General features: G+C 58.4%; 2 protein-coding genes across 2 annotated transcripts; both read left to right on the top strand.

Annotated features, from left to right (window-relative positions):
* Positions 1–622: 622 nt before the first annotated feature.
* MRPL38 (mitochondrial ribosomal protein L38) lies at positions 623–5,299 on the top strand. The gene is made up of 9 exons (XM_050908414.1): positions 623–689; positions 919–1,098; positions 1,688–1,816; positions 1,897–2,105; positions 2,489–2,561; positions 3,131–3,176; positions 3,571–3,729; positions 4,114–4,250; positions 4,630–5,299. Exons 1-9 carry the CDS (start codon positions 623–625, stop codon positions 4,764–4,766), a joined length of 1,137 nt encoding a protein of 378 aa, XP_050764371.1. The 3' UTR covers positions 4,767–5,299.
* A 1,984-nt stretch (positions 5,300–7,283) lies between these two features.
* TRIM65 (tripartite motif containing 65) lies at positions 7,284–11,804 on the top strand. The gene is made up of 6 exons (XM_050908560.1): positions 7,284–7,730; positions 8,230–8,325; positions 8,400–8,633; positions 9,129–9,300; positions 9,607–9,687; positions 11,046–11,804. Exons 1-6 carry the CDS (start codon positions 7,284–7,286, stop codon positions 11,576–11,578), a joined length of 1,563 nt encoding a protein of 520 aa, XP_050764517.1. The 3' UTR covers positions 11,579–11,804.
* Positions 11,805–13,128: the final 1,324 nt, after the last annotated feature.

The raw sequence follows: 13,128 nt of genomic DNA, 5'->3' as shown, positions 1-13,128 counted from the left end.
CCACAGTTTGTCTGGCCTCCATCCCTCCGGGCGAGTGCTACTGGCCACCCAGCGGGCACTGCTGGGAGGCAGTTGCCCTCGTGGGGGTGGATTCAGTCGGCCATGCTGCTGGCTCTTGGACAGGCAGCTGCGTGCAGCTGGGCTGTAACAACCAAAGACGTTAGGGGGGATCACGGAGGTTTGGCCGAGCTGCAAGGCTGAGCAAGGCAGAGCTGTCACGGTTCTGCCTTGGGGCTGTGCCGAGGTTCACCAGCACCCCAAGGATGTTCCACAGCTCACAGGCAACTCCAGCTTTTCCTTTTTGGGCCTTTTTCTGACGAAACCTGGCTGTTGTGCTGGGCTTCACCTCCCCTCCCTGCTGTCCCGGGGTGCCAGCAGGGCCACTCTCCTCCCTTCAGCGGGATCTGCCCTGGGGACAGAGGAGCAAGGGCGAAGATGGGGAGGGGCAGCCCGGCAAGCGGGAAGAGCCCGTCACTCTGGGGATGTGGGGACGTTTCTAGTCAGGCCCTGTGCGAGACAGCCCCGTTGCTATGGCAGCGGGGGGCCTTCCAAGCCCGGCCCTGCGCGGCGCAGACCCTGTCGCTATGGTAACGGGGGCCTTCCACTGAGGGCGGCGCACACCATGGCGGCGCCCTTGCTCAGCGCGGCGCTGTGCGGCGTCCGGGGCGGGCGGGCCTTCGGCACGGCCGGTGAGACACGGGCCGGGGAGCCCCGGTTCCCCGCGAGTGGGCAGTGCACGTCTGGAGGGGCGGGGGGGAGCTCTCGGACGCCTGGGTTCCCCAAGCGTGCCTGGCGGGGCCGGCTCGAGGAGGCGGGGGTGGCACCGGCCCGGCACCGCGCTCCCGCGCTCCGCCCGCCCCGGGCTCTCTCGGTCTCGTTTCTTGCTCTCTGTATAAAACGGGAACTCTCCGCTTCCAGCTGCGCTCTGCAAGCGGGCAGCCCCGCTGGGGCCGATGCCCAACGAGGATATTGACGTCAGCAACTTGGAAACGCTGGAAAAATACCGCAGTTTCACTCGCTACTTCAAGCTGGCGGAAAAGGAGAGCAGGAAGCCCCGCTGGTGGAGGACGTACCGGCAGCACACCAGTCCTCAGCCAGGTACTGCTGGAAGGAACGGTGCCATGCAGGGTTTTGCTGCTGAAGGTCGGGGAAGCTGTTGTTGGGGCCACGGGTTTGCCCCAAAACCTGCCCTGTAAAGAGCTGATGAGGTGCTTTGGCACGAGGTTGGCCCTTTTCTGATGTAGAAGTTTGTGAATGTCTTCAGGGGAAATGGATGGCAGTTTTCTGGAAGGAGGGAGGTTGGCCAGGACCTGCCAAAAGATGTGGAGCAGAGTAAAGAAGTGATTCCTTGGAACCCCAGTAGTATCAGAGAAAGCAGGCCAGGACCCAGAGCTTTAGACCTGCAGCAAATAATGCAGTTTGGCTGTTGTGCTGAGCAGCCGCAGAGACCAGACCTGCTTACCAGCTGGCAAACCTGTGGGTCTGGGAGTGCGATGAGTTGGGGAAGGAGGAGGGAGCAGAAGCGTGGAGGTGCAGAGGGAAGGCAGAGGTGGTAGAATCGACTCTCTGATGTCTTGAAGTTTGCGTCTCTTTCACACACTCTCTAACATTTTGCAGGGGTTTTGTGTTTGGGTATTTTGGGTATTCACATTTTTCACGTACGTGATTTTTTCACCCCTCTCTGAAGAGCCAAAGACCGACATCAGCCTGCCGCGTGATAAGCTGCTGCAGGCAAAGGAAATCAAGGAAAGAAAAAAGATCCTGAGGGCGAACCGCCAGAATGCTGAAATGGAAAGAGCAGCGCGGCTCCGGACTGGTCTGTGCCCCGCCACCTCTCCCTGCCCCGGCCGCTCTGCGTGCCCTGCTGCCTCCTGCAGCATTTCTCTCTCCTTGCAGTGCTGATTCCCCTTGACGAAGTCAGAGCGGAGTGGGAGAAGACCAGCGGCCCGTTCCACAAGCAGCGTGTGGCGGAGCACTGCGGGATATTTCGTGACTTGTTCAAGGGGGCCACATTCACCCCCTGGGTTACCTTGAGGGTGGAGTACAGCCAAGAAGACGAGCACCTCGTGCCGGTCTACTATGGGAACATGGTGACTCCGTCAGAGGTGTGTGAGGGGAGCTGGGAACAACCTCGACCCCGTGGGAAGCCTGTGTGTTTCTGTCAGGTGCTTCCAGTGGGCATTGTTCGTTCTGGGGGATTTCTTTTACAAGGGTATTTCCTCTGTGATGAAGGAAATATGTTTCTTGGACATGATAAGGACAGAGCTTTGCAATAGGATCGTTGTCTATCAGCAGGCTGATGTTTATTAACCCTCCAGGGGCTCTCCAAGTGGAGCTGGATTACTCGGTGGCATGGCTGTGCCCAGTCTGTGTTGCATCCTGGCCGTGCCCATGACAAGTTCATGTTCTTTGCCTTGAAAATTGTGACCTGGTCTTAATGGAACCTGTTGTTTGAGTGATTTACATTCCCCTTATGTTGCTCTTTTAGTCTTCCAGTCCCCCTGCAGTGTCATACGAGGCAGATAAAGGCTCCCTCTGGACTTTGTTGCTCACAAATCCAGGTGAGTAGCGAGTTCTTTAAAAAAACATGTTTAAACTGGGTTGTTTCACTCTGCTTTTGGTTAGCTCCTGTTTCTTTTGGCTGCACAGCCAGAGATGATGTGATATCTGCTAAGTAGGTACATATTACATATGCAGGGAAGATTGTAGCCTCCCCAGATCTCTAGCAGTTGAAAGATGGGACAGTGATGCAACAGGACCTGTGTCACAGCGTAGAGAAAACAACTCCCTGACTCCGGTCTTTTGTTTGCCCCCAAACTCCTCTCTCCCTTGGCATTCTGCCTGGGAGGTAGCTTAGCTGACTTTGTTTGCCCTGAGAAACCAAGGCACAGCAAAGTGAAGCAGCTGACCAAGAAGTCCTTTTAATCTTGGAATTACCTCTGTAGAGTTCTTTGCTCCTCATTTTAAGCTCAGTCTTATGAGAATTAGTTACTTTTCTGCTAGGAGAGGAATTCTGGGAGGTCTCGAGCTGCCCCCTCTGTTCAAAGCGGGTCTGGGCGTTCTCACTTTGGGGTTGATGCAAACACTAGGGTGTCCCTAAGTCACCTTTCTCTGTTGTGTGCGTTTGCAGATGGACATTTAAGAGAGACGGACTCGGAGTACCTCCATTGGCTGGTGTGAGTACTGCACATCAGAGCCGTGTGCTGCTTAGCTCGGGGAAAGCCCAGGTGGAGCGGGCAGAAACTCCTCCAACAGAGCTCGGGAATAAGCATTCGCTAAGGCAGTTCCGTGGCTTTCTCTGGTGCTCCTGCCATTAGCTTGTTTACCTCTGTGTTCTGGGTCCTGCTAAAGACGCAGTATTTCCAGGTGTTGCTGCTGTTTAGCATTCAAATCACTGGGTGTGTTTTTAATTCCAGTGAAATCAGCCTCTACTATCTGTTCACTTGTCAAACAGGGCATAAGTCATGTCAAAACATAGCACAGAGTGATTTGCAATCCTGGGTGAATCTGCTGGTCCTGATGGTGGGAAAATGAATGGATATATAGTGAAGTAAAGTTCTCTGTGTTCAGGACGAACATCCCAGGCAACGACATCAAGTCGGGTAAGGAGATCTGCCATTACTTGCCCCCCTTCCCTGCCATGGGAACTGGCTACCATCGCTTCATCTTCCTCCTCTTCAAGCAAGACTGCCCCATAGATTTCAGCGAGGATGTTCGGCCGATGCCATGGTAATTCAGGCTCTCACTGGGCAGTTTCACACTCGCTTGGCTTGGCTGTTATTGCTTGGTATGATCACATGCTTGTTACTGCTGTAGGAGAGCAGTTCCTTTTAATCTCCAGGGGCTGCTTTGAGTTTGTGTGTCACCTGAAGCCACAATCCCAGCCCCTCAAGCACTGCGGAGTCCTGCTGCTTTAAAACAGGCTGTTAAGGAAGTGGTTTGCCCTGCCTGGGGCAGAAGTGTGCACAGAGCTGGAGAAGCTGGGAGATTTTCTTTTGGTGACTTCCACCTCTGTTTTATAGACTCTGGGGTGATGTGGGGAAGTAGTTGCCTACCAGGGTGCTGCAGGAAAAGAGGTTCACCTCAGCTTTTGTGCTTCTGTCTTGTTTCCAGCCACAGCCTCAAGATGCGAACCTTTAGCACGTTTGACTTCTACAGAAAGCACGAGGATGCAATGACCCCGGCAGGGCTGGCGTTTTTCCAGTGTCAGTGGGACAGCTCCGTTACTTGGGTCTTCCATCAGCTTCTCAGTAAGAAACGCAGCGTGCAGGGGTGCTGGAGGGGGCTGGTTTGTGGGCTGGGACGTGGCCCTGCGGGTAACGCACAGGGTCAGTGAGCGAGCTGTGGCTGTAGGCTCTTGCTTGGTCCTGGCGCTTGTCTGGGATCTGTTACAGCACAGACTGGGTACTTACTGAGCCATCCTCCACCAAACTAACAGCAGTCTCAGGAAACAACCTCTAAAAGGCCGTTTTGTATGAGCATTTTAAAATAACACCGAGAGCGCCTTCACCAGGGCGTGCTGGACCAGCCCTGGTCCTGTGTGCGTGTGGGAGCCCTTGCTGGTGAAGGGGAGGGCCTGGGGTTTGCATCTGAGCCATCTTGCTGATGTTGTGCATCGCCCCTTTACAGATATGAGAGAGCCTGTGTTTGAATTCGTGCGGCCGCCCGTTTATCATCCTCCACAGTTAAAGTTCCCGCGCCACCAGCCTCTGAGGTACCTGGACAGATACCGAGACACCAAGGAGCCAACCTACGGCATTTACTAGGGAAATTTACTGGCTTCCTCTCCAGGCGCTCTGGTGTACGCTGGGATGCCGGCCAGGCGGATGGGGCTGCCGGCTTCCCTGCACTCACACAGTTGTGCAGCTGGGAGCTGCCTGCGCCTCTGGAGGGAGACGACAAAGTCTCAGCCCCTCGGCTTCCAGTTCCCCTGTGCTGGCAGTGCTGGGAAGTGTGCAGCTGAGGGCAACAGGCATTTGCAGTGCTGGCAGCTGTGTGGTCAAAAAGCTACTTAAAGAGGACGTTCATAGATGAGAGCAAATCCATGGCCAGGCTGAAATCTTGCTACTGATTCTGTAGCAGAGCTGATCAGTAAGGGTGGCAGGGTAGAGTCTCCCTAGAGATGCCCTGCCTTGCTTCTCTGCGAGGATCACAGTTCTCCTTTTGCCTGTTCATGGAACAAACAGAGCCAGGCCAGCCTGGATTTCCTCCTCTTACAGCGCTGCGGTTCAGGACTGTGTCAGCTTTTATTTGTGCAGCCCTCTTAAAGAGATGAGTCTGATTAAACACACTCTGAGCAATGCTGGCAGAGCTGTCTTTATTGGGAACAGCTTGGTATCCCGGCCAGCTGGTGCAGAGCTGGGGAGCTCTGCAGGGTGCAGGGGAGAAGGGCAGCCCTTCCCTTGGCCGGGGTCACTTTCCTCTCTTGGATGTTGTAGGGTGGGAAGAGTGCGGCTACGCAGGTGGTAAGCCTGCACAAGGTCAACGTTTGTGGAGCTGGCTTCTCCCAACAGCTGCCCAGGCACATGGACCTCGGTGTCCTTCCCTTCGCTCCCCGGACAGCACGTACCCAGTGTGGATAGGTGGAGCAAAAGCAGATCTGCAGAGCTGCCGGGGTTGGGGCAGATGCGTGGTGGTGGCCTGGCACTCTGCTGCTGCCAGTCGTGTGGAGAGACTCTGCTTTCTGCTGTGTTCTGCAGGGCTCTTTGTTATTTAAACCCCCAAATACCAACATGCTCTTGCTGTTCCAGGTGCCTGTTCCCAGCTCTGGTTCCCAGTAACTTTTTCTGAGGTTCCTCCCTTCCTCAGGAAATAAGAACCTCCAGCAAACAACGGAGATTGTGCAGAAATGCCTCCCCCCGCCATTGCTGAGGGCCGTTACCAGCTACGCCGGAGCTCCCAGAACTCTCCTCCCACCCCGAAGGGTTCTGGGGTCCGGTTGAAGCCGGGGTGAATGAGCTGGTGAGGTGACCACAGTGGGAGTGCAGGTGTCCTGCGGTTCCAGGCAGACACACAGCTCGTGTTACGCCCCTCTCTGAGCTTTGAATATTTAGTCAGAATTTGCAGATTCAGCCCAAAGAAATGTTTTCGGAGCTGAAGCTATGCTGGGACATGCAGGGAGTTGTGACAGATCCTGAGTCACCTCCTGAGTCCAGGGGTGGTCTGGGGGGTGGCTCTGAGCCTGCCTGTGATACAGAAACTGCTCTGACCCCCCAGCAGCCCGCTGGTGAGCGCCCCGGCTGCAGCACAGACCTCCTCCCCGCTTGTCCTCGCCTGCGCAGGTGAAAGCAAAGCCGTGCGTGGGGGGAGGCTGCAGAACCGTTGTAAACCGAGGCCGTCCTGCCAGCGTTCAGCTGCCTGGGAGTGTGTGCGCAAGCGATAGCGCGTCTGCGAGGGTAAGGAGATAAGGTTTGGACTGGAAGGTTGGGAGCTTTTCCTCCTGAAACTGAACTGTATGAAGACAAGGTGAAGGTATGCGGTGCACGGGCACCACAAACTGCCTCCGGGCAGAAGACTCCGCCTGCTGCCTGAGCAGGGACCGACTGCCCAGATGACATCTTGTGTTCTGGAGTATTGGTGTGCACGGGGTGTGCGCGGGGGCATGAGCAAACAGCAGGAGCTGTAGTTCAAAATGGAAAGATGCAAGGGTGGGATGTGGCCCTGGCCAGCTGCTGGCATGTGTCACAGCCCTTGTCGCTGCAGAGGGAGGTGACATGTGGCTGCAGCAGCGGTGGGTGCCCCTCTCTGCTCGTTCCCAGGCTGGCAGATGCCAGGAGCGCTGTACTGAGGTCTCTCTGCCAGGGAGGACTGCCATGCTCTGCTTGGGGACCCAGCCCTGGCAGAGGTGAGGATGCCAGGAAGTTCCCTCAAAGGGCAAAAAAGGAGTGAAATCAAATTATACGTCGTGTGTGTACCTGTGCAAACGCATTCAGGGAAATACACGTTGCTCTGAACCTTGTCAGCCTCTTGCGTGTGTCTCTCCATGCTGTCGCTGGTGTTTCATCCTCTCCAGGGCCTCCTGCTGTGCTTCGCAGCCCTCCCTGTCCCCGGGGGGGAGCAGCTCCAACCCTCCCCATTGTCTCCCCAGCGTGTGGCACAGCCAGCATGGCCAAGGGGGCACCCACTGGGTGTCTCTTTAAGAGCATGCCTGGCTCGGAGCCCTGACCCGCCTCTGGGCTCTCAGCGTCACCATCTCTTCCTCCTCTGCACAGCTGAGTTTCTATTTCCCTGGCTTCTTTCGCCAGCTTCTTTCCCCGATCACTGCGATCCCCGGCGCAGGCAGGATGGCATCAGCTGTCTCGCAGAAGCTGGAGGAGAAGCTGGTGTGCTCCATTTGCCTGGAGCTGTTCAGGGTGCCTGTGACTTTGCCCTGCGGGCACAACTTCTGCAAGCGCTGCATCAGCGACCACTGGCACAAGCAAGAGCAGGTGCCTGCCGGGGCCGAGAAGGGCTACACGTGCCCCGAGTGCCGCAGGGGCTTCCAGTGGCGCCCGGAGCTGGAGAAGAATGTCACCCTGTGCAGCGTGGTGGAGCTGGCGCGGGATGGCGAGGCGCGGGTCTCGGGCACAGAGAGGTGTGAGGTGGCTCACGCTGAGCTGTGCCCGCAGCACGGGCGCCCGCTGGAGCTGTACTGCAAGGACGAGCAGCAGTGCATCTGCTGCATCTGCACTGTCCGGCAGTGCCAGCGGCACCAGCGGGTGCTCTTCGAGGAGGAGCGCTCTAAAAAGCAGGTGGGGACGATGGGTGGCAGGACTGGGGTGACTGGGGGGGTGAGCAGGGGGTGTCGCGGCAGCTCGGGCATGGCACAACATCCACCTCCACTGTCCCGTGCCCTGCTGTGGAGATGTGATGTGCCTCCATGTGCCGAGCTGTGCCCAGCCTCAGCTGAACAGGGGGCTGGCGCGGGCTCCGGCGAGGGAGATGCCACCAGCGCCCGGCTGCTCCCCGAGAAACCGGGGGCTGTCGGGAGCAGCAGAGCGCTGGGTAAATCCAGCAGCCCAGATGAATGGTGCCATGTGTGTTTGTGACCCCCTGATCTAGAGGAAACAGCTAAAAAAAGGGTAGAAGACAGCACAGGGTTTCATTTCTCAGTGACCCTGGATGCAGCCTCTCTCCTTCCCAAGCCTTCTCCTTCCCTGCGAGCCTTGTCTTGCAGCCCTGAGAGGGCTCCCAGGGGCTGGGTGGGCAGCAGCGTGCTGCACCGCAGGATGTTGGTGCCTCCCTTCGCAGGGCCTTTTGAAAGAGTCCCTGGAAAAAGCCCAGGAGGAATCGGAGAGGATCGAGCGGGCGATGCAGGAGCTGGAGGAGCGAACACACAGGATCAAGGTAACGCTGCGGCTGCCTCCGTGCCGGGTGCATGAGTGGGAGCACACTGGCTCTCATGGCTCTTCCTCACCCAGGACTCCTCCGAGAAGCTCAGATCGGTGATTCTGAGCAAATTCACCTTCCTGAGGAAAGCCCTGGAGGATTTCCAGCGGTGCACGGTGGTCAGGATCGAGCAAGAGCAGGCGGCGGCGCTGGGGCACGTGGAGGAGGACTGGAGCCTCCTGAAGGACCGCCTGGACGTCCTCAGCCAGCACAGGGAGAGGGCTCAGCGCCTGCTGGCCTGCCCCGACCACAGGACCTTCCTCCAGGTACTGTCCCGGTGCTGTGTCCCTCCCCGCACCTGGGTGCTGCCGGTCCTGCGCCCTTTCAGTGAGGGCAGAGATGTGGTCAACCCCTTCTCCAGGGGGGACGCATCCTCAGCCCAGCTCAGGGATGTGATGGGGCTGCAGGGAAGAGCTGCTTTTGGGGGGGGGTGTCCCTGAAAAGTTGGGGGCTCGATGCTGGATCGGAATGGATGGTGCTGCCCGCAGGGCCATGGGCAGCATCTCCCACCCCCAAACTGCTCAGCAAGACTCCTCCACCGCCAGCAAAACACAAAGTCCTGTGCCACAGCCCCTCTGCTCCCTGCAGCCTAATGCTCCCCCTGCGACTGTCCCCTGACCCCGTGCACCAGCCGCAGCTAATGGCAGACATTTTGGGGATGCCCCCGTCACCCGCTGGGGAGACGTGGCATGTGCAGATGGGATTCGGAGCTGCCGACCCTCCCCAGGCTGGTGCATGGGTGTCTGTGTGTCTGTCTGCAGGAGTTCGCCCTGCTCCCGCCTCCGGAGAGCCCGGAGGCGCTGCTCCCCGTGGAGTTTGATGTGGACAGTGTGGTCAAGCCCATCGCTGAGATCCTCACCAGCATCTCCAGGCTCCTGCTGGAGGACCTGCCCAGCTCTGTCGCCCCCAAAGCTCCCGACCCCGTTGGTCACGGTAACCCTTCTGCTCGCAGGGCCACCCCGAAGGGCTCCAAGTCATCCTGAACCACAGCCTGGCCCGTGTCACAGTGCTGGGGACACACATCTGCTGTTCAGCAGATGGGTATCAATGGGGTGGGATGGGGTGGGTGGCTTCCCTGTGGCCCCCTCCTTGCTGGCAATGCCAAGCTGCGGTGGCATGTGCCCACTCCCAGGCTTGGATATGATGGGCTTCCTCCTCCTCCTCCTTCTCCCATCAAAGCCAGGAAGGAACAAGTTTTTGGGTGGCATCACTCAAAATGCCTGTCCTCATCCTCCACAGGCTCGGAACATCCCCAGCGACTGGTGGTGAAGGTGGTGGCCCCTCTCCCCGAGTGCCAGCTCCGAGCTGAGCTTCTGAAGGGTGAGAAGCACGTGGGGGCCTGGAGGGACAGCACCCCACTGGGGTCCCCAGCAGGCAGAGATTTCACCGAGCTGGGCTCTTCCCTGGGAGAAGGGTGGTCGTGGCTGCGAGGATAGGGCCTCCTTCCCTGGCTCTCCCAATCCTTCTCCCTAAATGTGGAGAAGGGTGGTGCAGGGCCGGGGCAGACAGGCTGGGGGACACTGCGTGGCTGGGAAAGGGCTTGTTAGGGGGATTAGCAGCACCAGGGAATGCTTTCCCGTGGAAACTGGGGCTGCCAGTGCCTGGCATTGGGTCAGTCGCTGCCCCGGATCTTGCCCCATCTCCATCCTCTCCTTTTTACCCGCCTCGGGCGTCTCGCCCGAGCAGGAGTGACGTGCCTGTTCCCGGCGACCCGTATTTAGACACAGCGCTTTCCCACAGGCAGGCAACATCAGCAGCTGGCAAGCGAGCACCCACAGGGATGGGGGGGGGGCTGCCCCAGCTGCCCTGCACGGCACAGCACCAGTCCGGACCCCTGCCCGCAGCGCCCTGCCTGCAGTCATTGCTCTCTGTCCAGGGATATGGCCCCAGCACTCCCAGCCGCAGTCCTTCATGTCCCCTTCCCTCCCTGGGCCCATCCCACTCCAACTCCTTAGGGATTTCCTCAACGGTCCTTTTCCAATCTCCTCCCTGTTGGGAAGAGGGCTGGATAAGTTTAGGGCACATTGGTTCTGTCACTCTTGCCAGAGATGCAATCGATGCCTATGGGACCTGTAAGGATTCCTTCCATCAGGCCCCACAAAACGTTCTCAGGGTTATTCATAGGAAAAAAAATGCTATTTATGGGCAGCAGGCATGAGCCCAATGTAGCTGGCCGGTCTGGGTTATTGTGGGAGTAAGGTGAGATGCTGGTGGCTGGCGAGTGCCCGCGGCAGGAGGAGTTATCACAGCCCGTGCAGAGGAGAGCAACTCCCCGCAATACCATATTTGCTCACTTAACGCCTGGTTTTCTCTCCCTCTCCCTACCCACGCTCATGGTTTTTGCTCTCAAAAACAAGCACATCTCTTCCAAAGTGACCATGGAGCCACTGCTGCTTGCTGGCTGTGGGCTGGGCTGTGCAAGCACTGTGCGAAGCATCGCATCTCGGTGCCTCGCCAGCTATTTCTGGGCTGTTTCCATTCCTTCTGGCAGGCAGGCGGGCAGGTATCGCATCTCAGCCTGCTCCCCTTCCCCTCCAAACATGCTACAACTTGTTCCCTTCGGTTTTGGGAGCCAGCGCTATGCAGTTTAAACCGCATCACCGCTGGGGGGGCTCACGCCAAGGGCGTAAAGGTCTGATGAAGCATTTCAGCTCCATCCATGCCGTTGCTCTTCCCAGACCACCGCAACCTGACCTTCGATCCCGACACAGCCAACAAGTACCTGGAGCTATCAAAAGGTAACCGGAAAGCCAAGCACGGCCCCAGCGCCGTCTGCGGGCAGCAGGAGCAGGGCCCTCGCTTCAAGCCCTGGCAGGTGCTGTGCACGCAGGGCTACGGCCATGGCCACCACTACTGGGAGGTGAAGATCTCCAGCCACTCCGTCATCCTGGGGGTGACCTACCGTGGTCTCCCCCGGGAGCAGCAGCAGGGCCACAAGTTCAACATCGGGCTGGATGGGGGCTCGTGGGGGCTGCAGGTGCGGGAGGATTGCTACCTGGCCTGGCACAAGGGCCAGGCGAAGAAAATCCAGGAGCAGCTGTATAAAAACCTGGGGGTCAGCCTGGATTACAGCAAGGGGCTCCTCTCCTTCTACGGCCTTGGGGAGAGGACGCGGCTCATCCACTCCTTCCACAATGTCTTCACCGAGCCCCTCTATCCCGTCTTTTGGCTGTGTGAGGGGCGAGCGGTGACGCTGTGCCGGAGGGACTGAGCCAGAGCCACTGCACTGCTCCATTAGCCAGGCTGGCAAGCCCCAGGCTGGTGCCGTAGCCGAGCTGCAGCCGGGGGCTGTCACGGAGCGAGTGGGACCCTGATGCCGAGGCAGAAGTGGGGTGCAGTGTTTTAACAAAAGCTGATGAAGACAGACATGCAAATTAACCCACTTCTGATTTGCATATGCAAATCTCACGCTGGTGACACAAGTTAGGGCAGGGAAAGGATGCAGGGCTAAGGGCCATGCCCTCACAGTGGGGATGAAGCCCACCGCCGCTGTGCGTGGGGACATGTGCGGATGCCTGTCCCTGCAGATGGGGCGACGGTGAGCGATAGGGAGGGTGCCAGAATTAGGTTTGTCCTCTTTCTCCCATCCAGGCCAAACCTCCCAAGCCTTGGGGGAGATTTGGGGTGAGGGGGACCCCAGAGGGGGGTGCTGCAGCCATGGGGTGCTGTGGAGCAATGCAGATGGAGCCCTGTGCTCCCCCAGCCCCACATCAGGCAGGTCCTGCTCCCCCAGCCCCTCCTGGTCCCTTCTTGTCGCTCTCGGATGTAGCAGAGCAACTGTTTGGGGTGCCACGCTGCAGTTGCTCTTTGTACAAAGCTGCTTTCCCCAATAAAGCTCTATTTTCCTACTGGTTTGACCATGGTGCTGATGGGAGCTGTGGGACCAAGCAGCACTGGCGGGGGGTGAGCTGGGTGCCCCTGCTCCCACACCTATCCCTGCAGGGCCCCATCCTGCCCCTCCAGGTCCTCGTGGCACTGGCAGCAGGGACCAGCCCCATGTAGTGACCAGCTCGCGGAAGAACTAGAAGGTGCTTTATTTACAGTAGCACTGCAATAAGGAAACCTGGTTTCCTATGGCTCTGCCCCAAGGTTGATCTGGAGCAGAAGAAAATCCAAAGCTTTGATTGAAGCTTTTCCAAGGGCGAGACCACAGGTCCAGCATCTCCCCCTGCCCCCGCGGGGATGCTGGTGAGGACTAACCGGGCAAACTGGGCACCGCCTTCAAAGGTGCTGAGGCCTTGCAGGCGAGCGCGTGGGGAATGAATCACATCAGCTTGCTTCCTTTGGGGAAAAAAGGCTTAAAAGGATCAATCCCCTTCTTCAAGGCAGATGCAATTTGTCTTGCCGTGCTTCCTCCTTCACTCTGCACCTCCTTGCTCCTCCCAGCCTGTCCTTGGGTGGGACCTTGGGCGGCATGGACCTGGGAACTTATCCAAACCAAAAAATTGTCTGTGTACGCTGCATGGGAGGTGTCCGGAGATCCCATCTTTACCAGGCAGATCCTCATATCGAAAGCACTTTGGTGTCTCCCCATTCCCATCCCTGCCTGGTGCACGCCAGCTCCTGCCAGGCCCCGGGGGAAGAGGGGACAAGGACTGAGCCAGGACCTGGGCGCTGCAGCCCTTTTTGGCCATGGGAATGGCTGACACGGGTCCATGGGCAGGAGGGCTGGCAGGAAAGCACCTGCGCCTCTGTACTGGGGGGGGGGGGCTCAGGACCCTCCATGTGGCCCCAGGCTGGGGAGCAGCTCCTGGGGGGCAG

Source organism: Gymnogyps californianus, chromosome 19 (genome assembly GCF_018139145.2).
Source record: "Gymnogyps californianus isolate 813 chromosome 19, ASM1813914v2, whole genome shotgun sequence".
Lineage (NCBI taxonomy): Eukaryota > Metazoa > Chordata > Aves > Accipitriformes > Cathartidae > Gymnogyps > Gymnogyps californianus.
The sequence above is the reverse complement of the archived record's forward strand: the minus strand, read 5'-3'. Positions and strand labels throughout refer to the sequence as shown.